The sequence below is a fragment of the Artemia franciscana genome, chromosome 15 (assembly GCF_032884065.1).
Source record: "Artemia franciscana chromosome 15, ASM3288406v1, whole genome shotgun sequence".
NCBI classification, from domain to species: domain Eukaryota; kingdom Metazoa; phylum Arthropoda; class Branchiopoda; order Anostraca; family Artemiidae; genus Artemia; species Artemia franciscana.
Genome location: NC_088877.1, coordinates 15,726,068 through 15,745,894, shown reverse-complemented (window position 1 = coordinate 15,745,894; position 19,827 = coordinate 15,726,068). Strand labels below are relative to the sequence as shown.

The 19,827-nt window shown below is 36.8% G+C and overlaps 1 protein-coding gene across 2 annotated transcripts in view; it reads left to right on the top strand.

Annotated features, from left to right (window-relative positions):
• Nucleotides 1–19,827, top strand: part of LOC136036093 (tyrosine-protein kinase Shark-like) — a 105,846-nt gene that overhangs the window by 77,773 nt on the left and 8,246 nt on the right. For both annotated transcript variants that reach the window (XR_010619634.1, XM_065718087.1), the window contains exon 14: nucleotides 4,346–4,641. Coding sequence is in view for 1 of the 2 variants with exons in the window: in XM_065718087.1 (XP_065574159.1) it covers nucleotides 4,346–4,641 (296 nt within the window). In the remaining variant the exon portion in view is untranslated. The remainder of the gene's footprint in view (nucleotides 1–4,345; nucleotides 4,642–19,827) is intronic.

Genomic DNA, 19,827 nt, shown 5'->3' with positions numbered 1-19,827 from the left:
ATTACTTTACAGTGATCATCATGATCTTAGTTACGCTTGATCTTTCTGTTTGTCTACACTTTTTTTTCAGTATTAATGAAAAAAAAAAAACTCTTCGCTCCTTCGATATCTTGTTTTTTACATTAAATATCCTTAGTAAAATTGCTATCTACGTAGTTGAAGCTATCCACTGCGTCAAGTTTCTCGCTACCTAATGCCATCTTTTTGCCCTTTTTTATTTCTAATAAAAGTAACTTATTCTTGTTCAAATCAATTAAAAAAAATGTTCAAAGTCGTTTTGGATTATCAGATATCTGACTATCTTCCGATTGCTATTTGTCTTGTCAAAGAATTATGTATTTTATGTCATTCTTTTTTTGTATTTTAAAAGCTGGAAAAACATTGGAAGATGTTATCTGATAGATTAAAGATCGGTCTACATAAAAATAATCCATTATTGATTATTACAAAAATTGTTGTTTTATGAAGTGGCTACTAATCAAAGACACTAGGTAGCGTTTGCCTCGTTTTTTTTTTCAAGCCGTTTTTGATCATCAGCCTCCTTACCATCTCCCAATTACTATTTCCGCTCTTGTAAGTGATGTAGACTTAGGCTGATCCCCATCACCGTAAGTCCCATCAAGATCCAAGACTGGTTGTGGACTACTTATTCGTGTCTCCCAAATACTTGAAAAAATTCACATCCAATTTCATCCGCTTAACTCTCATAAGTCTCTGCCCATATCGGAAGTTCGTCTTCTTTTAAAAACTTAAGCTGAAAAACTGCTGTTACCCTAAAAAACGCTCGTAAGGTCTCTGTCCATGGTTTGATTGAAAGTTACACTATCATCCATTCTTGCTACCCTGTTGAAAGAATGTGGGAGTCCATGGTGAATACTGTGTGTATTCTCTCGAAGCAAAAATTCTCTGTCCAACACACTATATTAAACATCTAGTTGAAGATACGTCCTCAAAAGTTGCATTTAACCAGAATCGTCTTTGGAAAGTATGCCTACATTCATAATTTACATCGTATGCACACGATGTAAACGTTTAATCACCTTGCTGATCGATTATTTTCCTCCAAAAATTCAGCGAATATCTCTGTAATTACTCTATTCAATATCATCACCTTTCTTATAAATGAATTTAATTCTTGTTTTCATGAAATCACTAGGTACTTCCAGTTTATAAAAAAAAAAAAAAAAAAAAAAAAATCATATTAAATTTGTCAGAATATCTTCACCAACTTTATAACCACTATAACATGGTGGGAATGAAGGACTATTAAAAAAGCCATATACCATATGCCATCTATTTTTTATCTTTTTGATTCGTACTTTAAGGTCTTTCATATTTACATGCTATTTTGGCAGGATCTATTACCCAGAGCTTCTTATGGAAAACGCTTTTGTCTTCTACCCAGCTCAAAGCCTTGTCGCCAACATTGCTTACGGCTTTTCTAACTATCCTCTCTAAGGTGTCTTTTGCTAAATATAAACACAGGTAAAAAATAATATTTACAATTACTTCTTACTCAGCTTGGTTGAGATTAAAGGACTCCTTTTGGCAATGTGCTCTAACGAATATAATTTAAATACCGTCACCGAATCCCCAAAAAAGATAAACCAGGACATTAGTTGTTATGACACTTTTGACACTAGCTTTTAATCCACACGCAGTCTGGTTGAGATTTTACGATTCATTGTGAAAAATGGCGGTCCATGACTAAAAAAATAGTAAAAGTAAATCTAACTTTACTTGTGTCAAAGATTGGTTGATATCCTACAGCCACTTCTGGCTATTATTCAATTATATGCATTTAAAGAACTCGAATCAGATCCCCCTCTCTTTGAAAGACATAACAGAGCATCAGTTCTTACTTCCACCCAAGTTTTGTCGATATCTGAGAACCCTTTATAGCGCAATCCAAAAAAGGAACTGAGGAACCCCTCACCCTACGTAGATTGAACCTGGTGCGAATCCCAAAAGGCAGAATTGAAATACCCAATATTACTTTTTACTAAAGTTCCTAGTTATCCTAATGGCAAAATTTGAGGGATTTCTTCATCTTTCTTCTGACCCACCAAACAGTATTGACTTTACATAAACTCTCTATTCCCATTGTGTTTCTTTAAGATAGCGCCACCTGGTTTGGTAATTGTCTTTATGACAACAATTTAATGACTCCCCTGCCCCTATGCTTCCAAGATTGCATAATACCTCCCAAAAGTTATCTAACTTCCGACCATCTTTAGCCGAGGTCTGGTAACCTATTCTGCGGGATATTCAGATGAAAAGAAATTTAAAGCCCCTCCCCTTTTCCTACCTTATAGAGGTTGAAGCTTATTCTCATATCTAAAAAAGACATCTAGTATGTTAGCTCTTACTTCTGTTTAAGTTTCGTTATGATCTGACAATCTTTTTTTTAAGCTATCATGTAAAAATTTGGTCCCATTCCCTATATTGTTTGGATCGGTTATGAACTCCCAAAAACACAAATTGGACATTTACTTTTACTTCTGCTAAGGTTGGTCGAGACTTGAAAAACTGTTTTGGAAGAACTTTTGATGATAAGAGTTTAAGGATCCTTTCCTCCAACAAACGTCAGAATGGGTAGAAACCCCTTGAAGTCCAGCTAGGACACTTATTCATATTTCGTATTAAATTTGTTTTAGATTTAATAGCCTCTTCCAAAAGACGCCCTAATCACAGACATTTAGGGATCCTAAATAAAGTTTATAAAAAAAAAAAATTGTTTTATTGTTTTTATAAAAGATCCTATAGGAGAGGATCCTCCCAAGTAAAGTTTGTTCTGGGTACGGATCCGCAAAATTAATTACTATGATACTGGCTTTTTGCTTACTTCCCAGAAAGTTTGAGTGACATCCCGACATGTTTTCTGGTAGTCGTCTTAATGACGACTACCATGTCAACGACTACATTAATGAAGGCTTATCCTTCTTCGCAGAGAATTGATTATGTCCTGAAACCCGAAAGGACTAGCTCGAATAGTTACTATCATTTCTCACTAAAGCTGTTTGAGATTTGAAGACCTCATTTTGTTGTCATATTCCCAAGACAGGAATTTACTAGTGCAAATTTCTTTACTAGGGAAACAATAATGAATTGACCCTGATATGCGGGTGTGTTCTCCACAAGGGGGAGGGGGCGCACAGCTGTGCAAGTTGTAAATAATTGCATGGTTTTGGTTTTAAAATGTGTAACGTGTCCTCCTTTAGACTACATCGTACCTCTGAAGCCTCTGTTTGTGTGACTTCTCCCTTACGTGCCTCGCATCCTTTCTCCTGAGTGACATGTTTTTTTCTGTTTTTTTTTCTACTAATATTATTAAAATAGCCATCGTAAAATTTGGGTCTGATGGCGTCTGTTGTCCAGGGGCGGAAGACGCGGTTTGGTCCCCCGATATGTTTACCCACTCAACGTAGGCCTTGGATATCAGCTGTTGTAATCAAATGAGGCTTTTTCCAGCTTTCACCCACTCAACGTAGGCATTACATATCAGCTGTTGTAATCAAATGAGGCGTTTTCCAGCTTTTGTAAATCCTCTCTTCTATATGATGAGATTAAAAAACAAAAAAAAGATAAAATTTAATACAATAAAAAAAAGCTGATTCGTACATGTTAGTGTCAAAAACAAAAAGAGTGGATAAAAACTAAACAGAATTTAAAAAGGAGTCAAATTGCGAATAATTAAAAGTCAATGGAACTCCTAAAAGAGGGAAAACTCATAATGCATACGATTTATTATCAAAACGACATAAAAATCTCTCGGTATTTAAAGAAAAACACGCCTTTGGCTTACATTTTCAAAATGATTTTGTTTTTGTAAAAAAAACAAAAAGCTAGTTTTTTGAGACTGTATTCTACTTTATTTTCATCACTTTCGACCCTTAGAAAAGGCACTAGAACTTTCAATTTCCAGTTGATGAGCCATATGCCAAGCTTTAACGGCCATATCCTCTTTGTAGAGTGGCCGGAGTACAAATTGAACCCATTGAAGCTAAGTATGCCTTGAGTAGGTGCACTGGATTTAAATTTCTGATAAAACCAGAATTGTTGCATGTGGAGGACTGGTCTGTTAAATTTTCCTATAAATTTCATCCAGGAGACGCGCATACCGAGACTAGGATTTTATTTTTATATCATTGTAAAAAAATAAAGAATACGGCATTAGACTTAACAGTCCCTACCGGCGATGCTGATCTCCGTTTCTTGGCCCTTCAGCCAGGAAGTGCAATGGGGGGTTGGGAAAAAAATAGTATAGAAAATAATGTTAATAGGTAATGAAACGTGTTTTATCTTTAAGAAATCAGTTTGTATGAATTTTTAATTTTCGTTAAAGGTATGATGTATTTGGAGAGTAAACGGTTCGTTCACAGGGATTTAGCTGCAAGAAATATATTACTTTCTACAAAATTGCATGTTAAAATCAGCGATTTTGGCCTATCTCGAGCTTTAGATCAAGGAGAAACATTTTATCAAGCTTCTCAAGGTGGAAGATGGCCAATAAAATGGTACGCTCCAGAGTCTTACTCGGGTGTGTTCTCTAGTCAGAGTGATGTTTGGAGCTATGGAATTACAGTCTGGGAGATGTTCTCATATGGTGCGTCTCCTTATGGATCTTTGAATGGGAGCCAGGTACGTTTTCAATTCTTAATAAATAATATTTCTTTTATTAGTGAAGTGGTGACTTATGACACTATTGCGAAAAAAATCTCGGGTTTGTTCAATGTGGCATTTATAAGGGGCCTGGTGATTTAACTAAGTTTTATAACACAATTCAAGATAGGTGGTTGTAAATTGCTGAATTTACATGAATAACGGCATATTGTCGTTTTTAAATGGTACAAAGTAAAGCAAGCAATTGGTGGTTCTTTCTTACAGCTTGTTCTTTCTTAGAAATTTGTTTCAAATTTATTAAAAATGTGTCTCTCCTTTGGATTAAAATCACCCTAGATTGAATATTTCTCTATCAATTTGAGCGTCAACTTACCACCATTGTGCTTTGAGCGATTCTTTTGAAAGGATCCCCAATATCCTCTTTATTCCTCTTGTGCGTATTTTTGGTAAAAATTGCGCAACGTTTCTGTTTGATGAAATTTCCTTCATTGACCTTGATGAATACAAAAGTCTCAAGTTCCAAAAGAATTTTTCAATGATTTCATTTTGCTTCGCAATCAATTAATTTGGTTCGTTTTTAAAACTTGACATCTGATGAAGAAGGATTTTAAGAATTGAATTTTATATTTCAAGTCGTCTTGTGATATCGGACTCTAGCTAGTCTAAAAGAAAAATAATGTCCAACAGCATGTAGGTGTAAGTAGAATATTCTAGAATGTGTTACTTTCTTTATTACTTTTATTTTCTTATTTTCCCCTTTAAATAAGCTTAGCACATTTATCTGTAGTTTCTATATAACCTGCCTGTTTTTTACTGTTCTGATGAGTTTTGATGTTATTCTGTTTAGAACTAGTTAACAAGATTCGACGCAAGTCAACTGGATATTATCACAAATTTGCCGTATAATTGGGGATTTCTTGATGTAAAAAAAAAAAAAAAAAAAAAAAAAAAAAAAAAAAAAAAAAAAAAAAAAAAAAAAAAAAAAAAAAAAAAAAAAATGTTAGTGTTATGGCTAATCTCCAAAGAGCACAAAAAGCACATGTGGCGAGACTCCTCATCGTTTGCTAGTTTCATAACGTGTCTCTTGGCAATTTCGACATCACTAAACTTCAGCAGTGCATTAGAGTATTCAGCTTCTTCATGAACTAGACATTGCACCTGCCAAAATCGATCCCCACCAGCTTTTCATGTATGAAAATGAGGGACGAAGACCTAGGTCTACGTTGTATCAATTAGAGGTTTGCAACTTTCTTATGAGTCCTGCTGTAAAAGCTGTAGACTTTCTAGCAAGTGGCCTGAAGACTGCAAAGAATAGCTCTAATAGATTGCCAGGCCGTGTAGACAAATTAAGGACAAAACATTTTAGGGAAGAGTTTGCCCATATTTTACAAGGTATTACCTTCCCACTTTACGATATACTCAGTCAGTAACTTTTGGCTTTATAGTCAGACAGTATTTTTTAAGACAGGCTTATGACTAGGTTGTTGAGTTGAGTACTCAACTTCAAGGCGGAGTCAGTTTAGCAAGGTTCCTACTATAGACGTACAGACGTGGTTGTAACTACCTGGAAATGATAACAGAACCGGGTATTTCCTTTATATGAAGTAGTAATTCCTCCCCAGTTGACGTTTCTTCTATATGTGTAACGGTTTCTATATGTGTATTGCAAGTCACGGTTTCTAGGGGCTAAGGTTTGTTCTTTACTAGGTTGCTTCTAAGTGGCAACCACGATAAGGGAGTCTATTTGTCCCTGATCAATGGAGGCTGAAGCCGGGTTTGGTAAATTTAGGAAACGGATGGTCTACCCCTAAATCATTAATATCACTGGGCGTTATGGTCATCCTGATTTATTCGGGAGGGTGGCTGCCACAAAGGCTCGAATGCCAGGCGTGCTTACCCATGGAGACCTCTCTCAGATGGCAATGTCACAAAGATTGAGGTTATCACTGTTGTTATCGGAACTTGAGATAGTTAAGGAAGATTCTGGATATGGAAATTTCTCTTAGATTTTACCAAAAGTAACATCCTCTCGAAAATAAGAGATTCTTTCCCAAAAGTACCACAAGCCAAAAGTAGATGAAAAAAAAAATCTCTTATTGGAAGTCTCTTGGTGCCATGAAGCTTAATTAAAGCATCTTGACATTTATATTTATCATGCGTAAACATAGAACACTTAAATTAGTTTCAAAATTATAGGAACATAAAGTCCAAGCATTAGAAGGTGAAGGGTAGAAAACATTTGAATTCTGGGTGTCGTGGAACTCGCTTCGGGTATCCTGAAGCCCTTCCATAGTAGAGTATATGCCAGTACTAATCAACCAACATGCTGCTCATTTCCCTTGGCTCCACAGTCTTTGGGCCATCTTCTTAGAGAAGTCAGCTACACATTGGCCTGTCCCTGGCTTTAGGGCCTTATTTTTTTTGCGTGTGCCGTACCCGGTTCTATGGAGGGCATACTATTTTTTCAAATCGGGTTTGTGATTTCTGTCGTGTGTAGAGCCATTCATAAGCAAACGTCTTTGAAGTTTGAATTCGCACTCTTTGGGTGTACTAGGCCTGCCTAGACTAAGGATAACCATGCTTGAAGGTTGACCTAGCTGTCGTTTGATTATCCATCCACTGTTGGACAAGGGAACTGGGTGGGAAGTGGTAACTCGACAATTGGTTGTAGGCTATGTTCTAGGTCGTAGATCTTGGCCAGGATGCATATGAATATGATAAGCTAATTAGTAGTTGGTTGATATTGAGTAAGAGGTTAGCCCAGTTTATGTAGTTTATTTTACTGTTTTTTTTTACTTGGAACTCTGTATACTCTATGGAGAACATGACATTGAATTGGGAGATAAAAATATTCCTAAGTTAGAACATGCAGCTGATGAAAAAATGCAGTAAAAAATGCACTTAAAAAAACTTGTTTTTTTTAAATTAAATTTCTGAACGTTTTTGAATTAATGCATGTTTTGATTTTGGCTCTCCGCACATGAATAATTAAAAAGAAATTTGTATATTAAATTTTTTGGCTAAATGGCTTTCTCATACTTTTGACCGGATGATTTTGAGAAAAAAGGAGCGGGGGAGGAGGCCTAGTTACCCTTCAATTTTTTGGTTACTTAAAAAGGCAACTAGAACTTTTAATTTTTTTAGAACGTTTTATTAGTAAAATATATACATAACTTACGAATTAACTTAAGTAACGAGCTTCTATATTCGTATGTTTTTATTGCGTATATGAGGGGTTCGTCACCTCGTCAATACCTCGCTCTTTACACTAAAGATTAAATTTTGTCGCAATTCCTTAAGAAATGACCCCTGTATCACAAAGACCATAGAATAAGTAGTTGAAATTACTAAAAATACTTGAGCGTAAAGAGCAAGGTATTAGGAGGAGGTGAAACCCTCATATGCGCAATTTTTTCTGCTTGTTTTAAGTTTTAATGGTGCTCCTTACTTTTAGTTGAAAAAACTTCATATTTATTTTTTTATTGTTTTTTTAAATAATGCTTCAAAATCCTGCCCCTCCCTTCATGGAAATTCTCGTCCCCCCATGACAAATTCCTCCATGGAAAAATCACCCACGTAAACTTCAACCCCTCCCCCAGCCAAAAAAAAATCCCCCTGAAAACGTCTGTACACTTCCCAATAACCATTACTATATGTAGACACTGCTCAAAGTTTGTAACTTGTAGCCCCTCCCATGGGGACTGTGGGGGAGTAACTCGCCCCAAAGACATAGTTAATAGGTTTTTCGACTATGATGAATAAAATGGCTATCATAGAATTTTGATCCGGTGACTTTGGAAAAACAAACTTTTGTTTTGGAAAAACATGACCGTGGGAGGGGGCCTAGGTACCCTCCATTTTTTGTCACTTAAAAAGGGCACTAGAACTTTTAATTTCCGTTAGAATACGCCCTTTTGCGACATTTTAGGACCCTTGGGTCGATACGATCACCCCTGAAAAAACAACAAAAAAAAACGCATGTATGATCTGTCTTCTGGGACAAAATACAAAATTCCACATTTTTGTAGATAGGAGCTTGAAACTTCTACAGTAGGGTTCTCTGATACGCTAAATTTGGTGGTTCCATGACGTTTAGAGGGTGTTTTACCCTATTTTCTAAAATAACGCAAATTTTCTCAGGCTCTCAACTTTTGATGGCTAAGACTAAATTTGATGAAACTTATATATTTAAAATCAGTATTAAAATGCAATTCTTTTGTAACTATTGGTATCAAAATTCCGTTTTTTAGAGTTTCGATTACTATTGAGTCGGGTCGCTCCTTAATACAGTTTGTTACCATGAACTGTTTGATCACATTTGGGAAAAGTTGGTATTCTTGAGGGACAGGGGGGTGGGGGTCTTCGAAATAAAAATATGTTCTTACACTCTAATTTGGACTGTAAAACTGTTCCTGAAACTTTCATTTACCTAGCTTAATAGCTCCATTAGTTTGCGAAAAGTCAATATTCTTTACTTTTACTTTTGTCAGCAATTTCAGATCATTATAGGCCAACATATTTAGAGATTAAATAAAAAAAAACAAGTTTTTTCAACTGAAAGTAAGGAGCGACATTAAAACTTAAAACGAACAGAAATTACTTCGTATATGAAAGGGGCTTCTTCCTCATCAACGCCCCGCTCTTTACACTAAAGTTTGACTCTTTCTCTCAACTCTTCTTTTTAAAACAGTGAAAAACCTTAGCGTAAAGAGCGAGGCGTTGATGAGGAAGCAGCCCCTTTCATATACGAAGTAATTTCTGTTCGTTTTTAAGTTTTAATGTCGCTCCTTACTTTCAGTTGAAAAAACCTGTCTTTTTATTTAATTTCTGAACGTTTTTGAATCAATGCATGTTTTGATTTTGGCTCTCCGCAGAGGAATAATTAAAATGAAATTTGTATATTATTTTTTTTTTTGGCTAAATGGCTTTCTCATAATTTTGATCGAATGATTTTGATAAAAAAAAAGAGCGGGAGAGGAACCCTAGTTTCCCTCCAATTTTTTGGTTAATTAAAAAGGCAACTAGAACTTTTAATTTTTACGAATCTTTTTACTAGTAAAAGATATAATTTTGGACCAATTCATTAAGAATGACCCCTGAATCACAAAAGCCGTAGAATAAATAGTTGAAATTACTAAAAATACTTTAGCGTAAAGAGCGAGGTATTAGGAGGAGGTGAGCCCCTCATATGGGTAATAATTTCTGTTCATTGTAAGTTTTAATGCTGCTCCTTACTTCCAGCTGAAAAAAACTTTTTCATGTTTATTTTTTCATTTTTTTTAAGTAATGCTAGTAAATCCTGCGCTCCCTTCATGGAAATTTTCTTCCCCCATGACAAATTCCTCGATGGAAAGCTCCCCAGAATATCCCCCTCTTCTCAACCCCTCCCCTCAACCAAAAAATCCTCCTGAAAATGCCTGTACACTTCCCAATAACCATTACTATATGGAAGCACTGGTCAAAGTTTGTAACTTGTAGCCCCTCCCACGGGGACTCTGGGGGAGTAAGTCGTCTCCAAAGACATAGTTATAAGGTTTTTCGACTACGCTGAATAAAATGGCTGTATCAGAATTTTAATCCGTTGACTTTGAGGAAATAATTAGCGTGGGAGGGGGCCTAGGTCCCCTCCAATTTTTTTGGTCACTTAAAAAGGGCACTAGAACTTTTCATTTCCGTTAAAATGAGCCCTCTCGCAACATTCTAGGACAACTGGGTCGATACGATCACCCCAGAAAAAAAAACAAACAAACAAACAAATAAACACGCATCCGTGATCTGCCTTCTGGCAAAAAATCCAAAATTCCACATTTTTGTAGGTTGGAGCTTGAGACTTCTACAGTAGGGTTTTCTGATACGCTGAATCTGATGGTGTAATTTTCGTTAAGATTCTATGACTTTTAGGGGGCGTTTCCCCCTGTTTTCTAAAATAAGGCAAATTTTCTCTGGCTCGTAACTTTTGATCGGTAAGAAAAAGTTATAATTAAAATGCGATTCTTTTGATGTAGCAACTGATATCTAAATTCCATTTTTTAGAGTTTTGGTTACTATTGAGCCGGGTCGCTCCTTACTACAGTCCGTTACCACAAACTGTTTGATAAGCTCGAATGGTCCTTTTTTGTATATCAGGTAAAAGAAACTAACCAGGCTAGAAGACTTTGACGTCGTTCTTACGCTTAGCAAGACTAAAATTCATAAAACAGTTGTGTCAGGCAAACGAATGACTACTAAATCAGTGCAATAGCTCCAAGTTAGGAGGATCATTTCACTTCCTTTTCCCATGTTTTCATGCTCTAAATTAAGCTTTAAACCTATTAAAATACTCCAGAAACATTCGACAAGATATCTGCAGAAGAAACCTCTATCCCAAATTGGATGGACTCATAATTGGTTTATAAAACTACGTTACCAAGTAGAATTTATTCTAATTGTCAAATAAAAATCTTTTCGTTTGGAAAGATGTAACACACTAAATAGATAAAAGAGCTAATGTTGAAATATTACACTTTTTATCAAACATAAATGAATATTAGCGAGTTAAGAACCATACTAAAATTACTGATTTCGTTGTAACATAAAATTAAAAAAAAAAAAAAAACTACTTATATAAAATCAACAAAAACGAAATCAGCCGTAATAGTTTATCAGTTAAATTGTGTGGACAGTTTTATTGAAAAATCTAGTGACAAAGTACCTTTTGGCAGCGTGTTGGATAAGGCCGTGAATCTGGATTATGGGTCCTGTGGTTCAATCTCTCGTGTCGCCAGGAAAGTAATCCTACCCAAATGCTTTCTTTGTACTTAGACAAAGATATAAGGCTGTTTCATCGCCTTGAAAGCTATAAAATCCTTATTTTTGTTACCTGACAATTTTACTAATAGTCGTGTTTTCGCGAGCAAACAAAATTATTATTTAATACTCACTAACAGTTGTGTTTTCGTGAGCAAACAAAATTATTTTCTACCATCGTTGAACAATTTCTCTAAAAAACTGAGTAGCTTTGTGGGGATTTAAAGCGCAATATTCAAAAATCGATAATGCAGCGAAACGGGATGACTAATTTCAACGCTATCGACCTTGTTAGAGAATCCATTGCTGCTATTTTCTTACAGTTAGCAAATGTTCTTGCTGGTTACCTACAACTATCATAGGCAGTGCAGTAGCGCTGCCTAAGTAAAGAACGAATCGAATCGTTCTCACACGAATCGAATCACTCCCTATCGAAGGAGTTGCCGAAGAAACTTAAAAAAGTGCTCGTTCAATTGGAAATTGAGAGGGCTAGTGCTTTTTTGATAGTTGAAAGTGATCGGGGACAAATAATCTCCCTCCCACGCCCACCATTTCCCCAAAACCTTCCGATCAAAATTTTGAGATAGCCATTTTGCTCAACGTAGTTGTAAGGTTTGGAAATTTTGTCTTTGATGATGACACCCCCCCACAGCCAACATGGCAAGGGTTGTAAATTATGCCCTTGGGGCATATGAGGCTTTTATAGAAAGTGTTGTCGTTGAAACTTCGAAAAAGGCTAATCGATTAGAAGTTAAGAGGGTTAGTGCCCTTTTTAGTAGTTGAAAGCGATTGGAGGGCAAATACCCCCCACGTCCATATTTATTCAAACACTCCCATCAAAAGTTTTGATATAACGAATTTATTCAACGTAGTTGAAAAGACTAGAAATTATGCCTTTGAGGATGACATTACCCCCCAGCCGTCATGGCAAGGGTTGTAAGTTATGCCGTGGGGGCATGTAAGGTATTTATAGAAAATGTGTTCATATAAACTTTGGAGGGGGCTGATTCGATTGGTAATCTGAAGCTCTAGTGGCCTTTTTAAAGATTCAAAGTAATTGGAAGGTAGCTATCCCCTCCCCAGACGCACACGTCGTATTGTCTCGAGATGCATCTAATAGAAATTTTGAAATACCCATTTTATTTGAAATAGTCCAAATATCATATAACAAGGCGTTTGGGGTTGAAAAAACCCACAGAGCCTGGGGGCAAGGGTTTTAAATTACACTCCCGGGGTATTTAATATTTTTTTACGAAAGGGATTGTTGAATAAACTTTTAAAGTGTCTCATATCGTTGAAAATTAGAAGTTCTGGTTCTCTTTTAAGAGTTGAGGGAGGGGGCAGATAGCCCCCCTCCCACCTGGCTACCCCTCTTCACCAACCGAATCTTATTAAAATTGTAAGATGTCAATTTTGATCAAAATGGTCCAAAGAATATATAACAATGTCTTATGGTTGTTACGACCCTCCATTGCTCTGGCAATAGGGTTGTAAGTCATGCCCTGCGGGCATATAAAGTATGGAATAGGTGGTCGTATAAACCTTAGATGTGTCTCACTTGATTAGAAATTGAAAATTATAGTACCCTGTTTAAGAGTAAAAAGCGATTTTGGACCCCCCCCCCCCTCCCTCACGCTTCACATTTCCAGAAAAACATCTAATCAAAATTTAGAAGTAGAACTTTTGGTTGTAAGTTATGCCCCAGGGACATATAAGGTTTTTATGGCACTTGGTATTAACCAAGTGACATATAGCAGTCGCCAATTCTGTCGGTCTGTCGGTCTGTCGGTCCCGGTTTTGCTACTTTAGGCACTTCCAGGTAAGCTAGGACGATGAAATTTGGCAAGCGTATCAGGGACCGGACCAGATTAAATTAGAAATAGTTGTTTTCCCGATTTGACCATCTGGGGGGGGAGTGGGGGTCCGGTTAATTCGCAAAAAATAGAAAAAATGAAGTATTTTTAACTTATCAGCGGGTCATTGGATCTTAATGAAATTTGATGTTTGGAATGATATTGTGTCTCAGAGCTCTTATTTTAAATCCCGACCGGATCTGATGACATTGGGGGGAGTTGGAGGGGGAAAACCTAAAGTCCCGGTTTTGCTACTTTAGGCACTTCCAGGTAAGCTAGGACGATGAAATTTGGCAAGCGTATCAGGGACCGGACCAGATTAAATTAGAAATAGTTGTTTTCCCGATTTGACCATCTGGGGGGGGGGGAGTAGGGGTCGGTTAATTCGGAAAAATAGAAAAAATGAAGTATTTTTAACTTATGAGCGGGTGATTTAATCTTAATGAAATTTGATGTTTGGAATGATATTGTGTCTCAGAGCTCTTATTTTAAATCCCGACTGGGTCTGATGACATTGGGGGGAGTTGGAGGGGGGAAACCTAAAATCTTGGAAAACACTTAGAGTAGAGGGATCGGGATGAAACTTGATGGAAAAAATAAGCGCAAGTCCCAGATACATGATTGACATAATCGGAACTGATTTGCTCTCTTTGGGGTAGTTGGGGGGGGGGAGTAAGTATTAAAAATTAGAAAAATGAGGTATTTTCAACTTACGAACGGGTAATCGGATCTCAATGAAATTTGATGTTTAGAAGGATATCGTGTCTTAGAGCTCTTATTTTAAATCCCGACCGGATCTGGTGATGGGGGCGGGGAGTTGGGAGGGGGAAACCTAAAACTTGGAAAACACTTAGAGTGGAGGGATCGAGATGAAACATGGTGGGAAAAATAAACACAAGTCCTAGATAGATGATTGACATAAACGGAACGGATCCGCTCTCTTTTGGGTAGTTGGGGGGGGGGGTATTTCTGAAAAAAATAGGTATTTTTAACTTACGAACGGGTGATCGGATCTCAATGAAATTTGATATTTAGAAGGATATCGTGGCTCAGAGCTCTTATTTTAAACCCGACCGGATCTGGTGACATTGGGGGGGGGAGTTGGGAGGGAGAAACCTAAAAATTGGAAAACACTTAGAGTGGAGGGATCGGGATGAAACTTGGTGAAAAAAAAACGAGTCCTAGATACATGATTGACATAACCAGAACGGATCCGCTCTCTTTGGGGTAGTTGGGGGGGGGGTTAATTCTGAAAAATTAGAAAAAATGAGGTATTTTTAACTTACGAACGGGTGACTGGATCTCCATGAAATTTGATTTTTAGAAAGATATCGTGTCTTAAAGCTCTTATTTTAAATCCTGACCGGATCTGGTGACATTGGGGGAAGTTTGGGGTGGGGTGACCTAAAATGATGGGAAACGCTTAGATTGGAGGGAATGGGATGAAACTTGGTTGGAAAAATAAGCAGAAGTCTTGCATACATAATTTACATAATTGGAACGGATCCGCTCAATTGCGGGGGGGGGGGGGTAATTCTGAAAAATAAGAAAAATGACGTATTTTTAACTTACGAAGGAGTGATCGGATCTTCATGAAACTTCATATTTAGAAGGACCTCGTAACTCCGATATCTTATTTTAAATCTCAACCGGATCATGCGTAATTGGGGGGGGGCAGTTGGGGGGGGGACCGGAAATCTTAGAAAATACTTAAAGCGGTGAGATCAGGATGAAACTGGATGGGAAGAATAGAAACCTGTCTAAGATACGTGACTGACATAACTGGACCGGATCTGCTCTCTTTGGTGGAATTGGGGGGGGTAATTTTGAAAATTGAGGCATTTGTAACTTACGAAAGGGTGACCAGATCTTAATGAAGTTTGATATTTAGAAGGATCTTGTGCTTTAAAGTTCTAATTTCAAATTCCGACCAGATCCTGTGACATTCGGGGGAGTTGGAGGGGGGAACCGGAATTCTTGAAAACATGAAAATTGGAGTATTTATATTTTACGAATAGATGATCGGATCGTAATGAAATTTGATTTTTAGAAGGAATTCATGTCTCAGAGCTCTTATTTCAAATCCCGACCAGAACTTTTGACATTGTGGGGATTTGGAGGGGGAAATCTTGGAAAAACACTTGGAGTGTAGGAATCGGGATGAAGCTTGGTAGATAGAATAAACAAATGTCCTTGATACGTGATTGACAGAATCTTACTGGATTCGCTCTCTTTGGGGGAGTTGGGGGGAGGGGTTCAGTGATTTGGCGAGTTCGGTGCTTCTGGATGTGCTAGGGCGATGAAAATTGGTAGGCGTGTCAGGGAGCTGCACAATTTGACTTGATAAAGTCGTTTTCCCAGATTCGACCATCTGGGGGGCAAAAGGGAGAGGAAAAATTAGAAAAAATTAGGTATTTATAACTTACGAGTGGGTAATCGGATCTTAATGAATTTTCATATTTAGAAAGACTTTGTGACTCAGAGCTCTTATTTTAAATCTTGACCGGCATTAAGCCTCTCATTTTCCTTTTTAAATCAATCTATTGATTCATAGAATTTTGTTAGAGCTCATACCATATGATCTCTTGGCTCTTAGCTCTTCTCGCCTCGTCACAAGTGCCACATGAGCTCTTAGCTCTTGTTATTAAAGGTTTTGAAAGATTTTTATAGGGTTAATATGTATACTTCGGAGGAGACTCATTGGATTGGTGATCAGAATTTCTAATGCCCTTTTTAATAGTCAACGTGATCAAAGAGCAGTCACCCCCTTCCCCTCTACACGTCGTGTTTTCCCAAAATACATTCTATAGAAATTTTGAGACCGTCATTTTGTTCAAAATAGTCCAAAGATCATATAACAATGCTCTTGAGGTTGACACAAATCACCAGAGCCTGGAGGCAAGGAATGTAAGTTATTCCATGGGGCATTTATGGTTTTTATGGAAGCGATGGTTGTTTAACTGTAGAAGAGGCTCATTTAGTTGAAAATTGGAAGTTCTAGTTCCTTATTAAGCGTTAAAGTAATGGAGGGCAGCTAGAATCCCTCCCTGACGACCCCTCTTTTCACCAAACGCATCTGATTGAAATTATGAGATTGCAGTTTTGTTAAAAGTAGTACAAAGAAAATATAATACTGCCTCTAGAGTTGAGACAACCTCCAAGTGCTCTGGGGGTAGGTTTGTAAGTTATGCCATGAGAGCATATAAGGCTTTTATGGAATGGGAGGTCGTATAACTTCAGATGGGGCTCATTTGATTTGAAATTAGAAGATGTATTGTCCTTTTGAAAAATCAAAGTGATTTGAGAGCAGCCAACCTCCCTCCACGCTCATCTGATCCCTTAAAACCCTCCAATCAAAATTTTGAGATAACAATTTTGTTCATAATAGTTGAAGGTTCCGGAAATTATGTCTGTAAGACAGACACCCCCCCCCTCCTGAAGCTCTCAGCCCAAGGGTTGTAAGCTATGCCCCGGAGTAATATAAGATTCTTTTAGAAGGGGTGGTCGTATATGCTTCAGATGGGACTCATTGGATTGGTAATCAGAAGTTCTAGTTCCCTTTTAAGGGTCAAAGTGATTTGAGAGCAACCAGCCCCACTCCACGCTCATTCTTTCCCATAACACCTCCGATCAAAATTTGGAGATAAAAATTTTGTTTATCATAGTTGAAGGATCTGTGAATTATGTCTGTGAGACAGACACCCACCCCCCCCCCCCCCCCTGCAGCCCTCAGCTCAAGGGCTGTAAGTTATACCATGGGGGAATTTATGATTCTTATAATAAGGGTGATCGGATTTGTTTTGAAGGGGACTCATTGGATTCTTAATCAGAAGTTTTAAATAATGCAATTTTTAAGAGTCAAACTGATCAAAACACAGCAACACCCCCCCCCACACACAGGCACGTCGTGTTTTCTTGAGATCCATCCAATAGAAATTCTGAGACAGTCCTTTATTAAAAATAGTCCAAAGATCATATAACAATGTTTTTAATTTTGATAAAAACCGGTGTATTTAGTGATCTTATGGAAGGGAAGGTTGTATAAACTCTAGAGGTACCTCATTTGGTTGAAATTGGAAGTTCTAGTTCCTTTTAAGAGTCAGTAGTGACAGAGGTCAACTAGCCCTGTCCCTAACTACACCACTTTTTGCCAAATGCATCTGATTGGAATTGTGCGATGGCAATTTTGTTTAAAATAGTCCAAAGAACTTTATTACTGCTACTACTGTTCCTACTACCACCACTACTTCTGAGATACTAGCACAATTGAGGCTACACGTATGAAGGTGAAAGTTTGACAGAATATTGAGGGGGAATTTGAGCTAAATCAAACACACTACGCGCATGCAGATTTTTAAAAGGGCGTGTACCAAGAATTGATTTGGGTATTAAGTCAAGACTTTCGGTGAAAACTTAAAGGGGAAGATCAATTCGCAAAAAGGCAATATATGCATGTCGCTACTAAAACTAATACCACCTCTACTTTTACTTATGCTACTACTACTAATAAACTACTCCAGCCACTACTTCAGTTGCAACAACTTGTAAGGCTTAGAGTATTGAAGTAAAAAGGGTGTCAAAAACGCACATCAACAATATTTTTGGAACGGCTTAACGTATCAAGGTAAAACTTCCGGGGAATCATGAAAGCGATATTCAACTGACCAGAATGCAGGTAAAAGTAAGGTAGAGAAGAGTGGCTGTTTGCTGACTTCTGTACAAAATGCAACTTAAAGGAGTGGGTCTATAGCTCAAATTAGAGCCTGGGATACCGTTTTCCAATTCTTATAATTTAAAGATTCTATATTAAATTTTGAACATAAAAATTCTCTTTTTCTCTTGCCTTAAGCTATGTGATTCCCAGGTTCTAGATTTTTAAGACACTGGATTCTTTTTTTTTTGTATATAAGCTTGGACCTTTTCTGATAAAAGGTTTTTAGTCTTAGATGAAGCAAAGAGTGATTTTTAAGCTTGAAAGTACCTTTTAGGTCTTAATTTGAGCTATATACCCCTTCTTGAAAGCTTTTTTCACTTAACACTATTAGCTTTATTCTCTTATCACATTTGGGAGAAGTTGGCATTCTGGAGGTACAGGGGGTGGGGGTCTTTGAACTAGAAATATGTTCTTACACCCTAATTTGGACTGCAAAACCATTCCTGAAACTTTCATTTACCTAGCTTAATAGCTTTATTAGTTTGCAAAAAGTCACTATTTTTTACTTTTACCTTCGTCATTAATTTCAGATCATTATAGGCCAACATATTTAGAGGTAAGCTCGAATAGTCCTTTTTTGTACGTAAGATAAAAGAAGCTAACCAGGCTAGAAGACTTTGACGTCGTTCTTACGCTTTGCAAGACTAAAATGCATAAAACAGTTGTGTCAGGCAAACGAATGACTACTAAATCAGTGCAATAGCTCCAAGTTAGGAGGATCATTTCCCTTCCTTTTCCCATTTTTTCATGCTCTAAATTAAGCATTAAACCTATTAAAATACTCCAGCACCATTCGAGAAGATATCTGCAGAAGAAACCTCTATCCCAAATTGGATGGACTCATAATTGGTTTATAAAACTACGTTACCAAGTAGAATTTATTCTAATTGTCAAATAAAAATCATTTCGTTTGGAAAGATGTACCACACTAAATAGATAAAAGAACTAATGTTGAAGTATTACACTTTTGGACAAATATAAGTGAATATTAGCGACCTAAGAACCTTACTAAAAATGCTGATTTTGTTTTAGTTGTACCTAAAAATTAAACAACAAAAAGCTACCTTTAAAAATCAACAAAAACAAAATCAGCCGTAATAGTTTATCAGTTAAATTGTCCGAACAGTTTTATTGAAAAATCTAGTTACAAAGTACCTTTTGGCAGCGTGTTGGATAAGGCTGGGAATATGGATTAAGGGTACTCTGGTTCAATCTCTCGTGTCGCAAGGAAAGTAATCCTATCGAAATGCTTTCTTTACACTTAGACAAAGAAATAAGGCTCACTTTCATTGCCTTGAAGACACTTAAATTCTTATTTTTGTTACCTAACAATTTTGCTTTCGTGATTGAACAAAATTATTTGTTTGCCATTTTGTTCGGCATTGCAGAACTGTCTTGTAACTGTATGTCTAGGGCTTTTGCGTGGGTTAATCCCTTACAGTTATGCAATTTGCCCATTATGCTTGAAAAATAAATGCTGCTTTAATATTAAATCAAACAACCTGTGTGTATGCTGATTGCCAATGAGATATCTCAGTAGTATCTGCTCTTAAAATTGAACTAAATCAAAAGAGTGTAAATGTATCCAAGCTGTCAAAGAGCATAGATAGATTTTTTTTGCGATGGTATCAAGTTTTATTTTTGTGTCATGTATTATTTTGTCCAGATCTAAAAGGGTGTATGTTTTTAAAAATTGTGAAAAAATTTCTTCAGCATACAAATAGCAGGCCAAACTATAATTATATAAAGAAAAATCGAAAAGGTTTCGACTATTAATCTGTTTTTCCTGATAAGACTACATCAATAAAAACGTACATAAATTAATTAAGAAAAGTTTTTTCCGCAAAAATA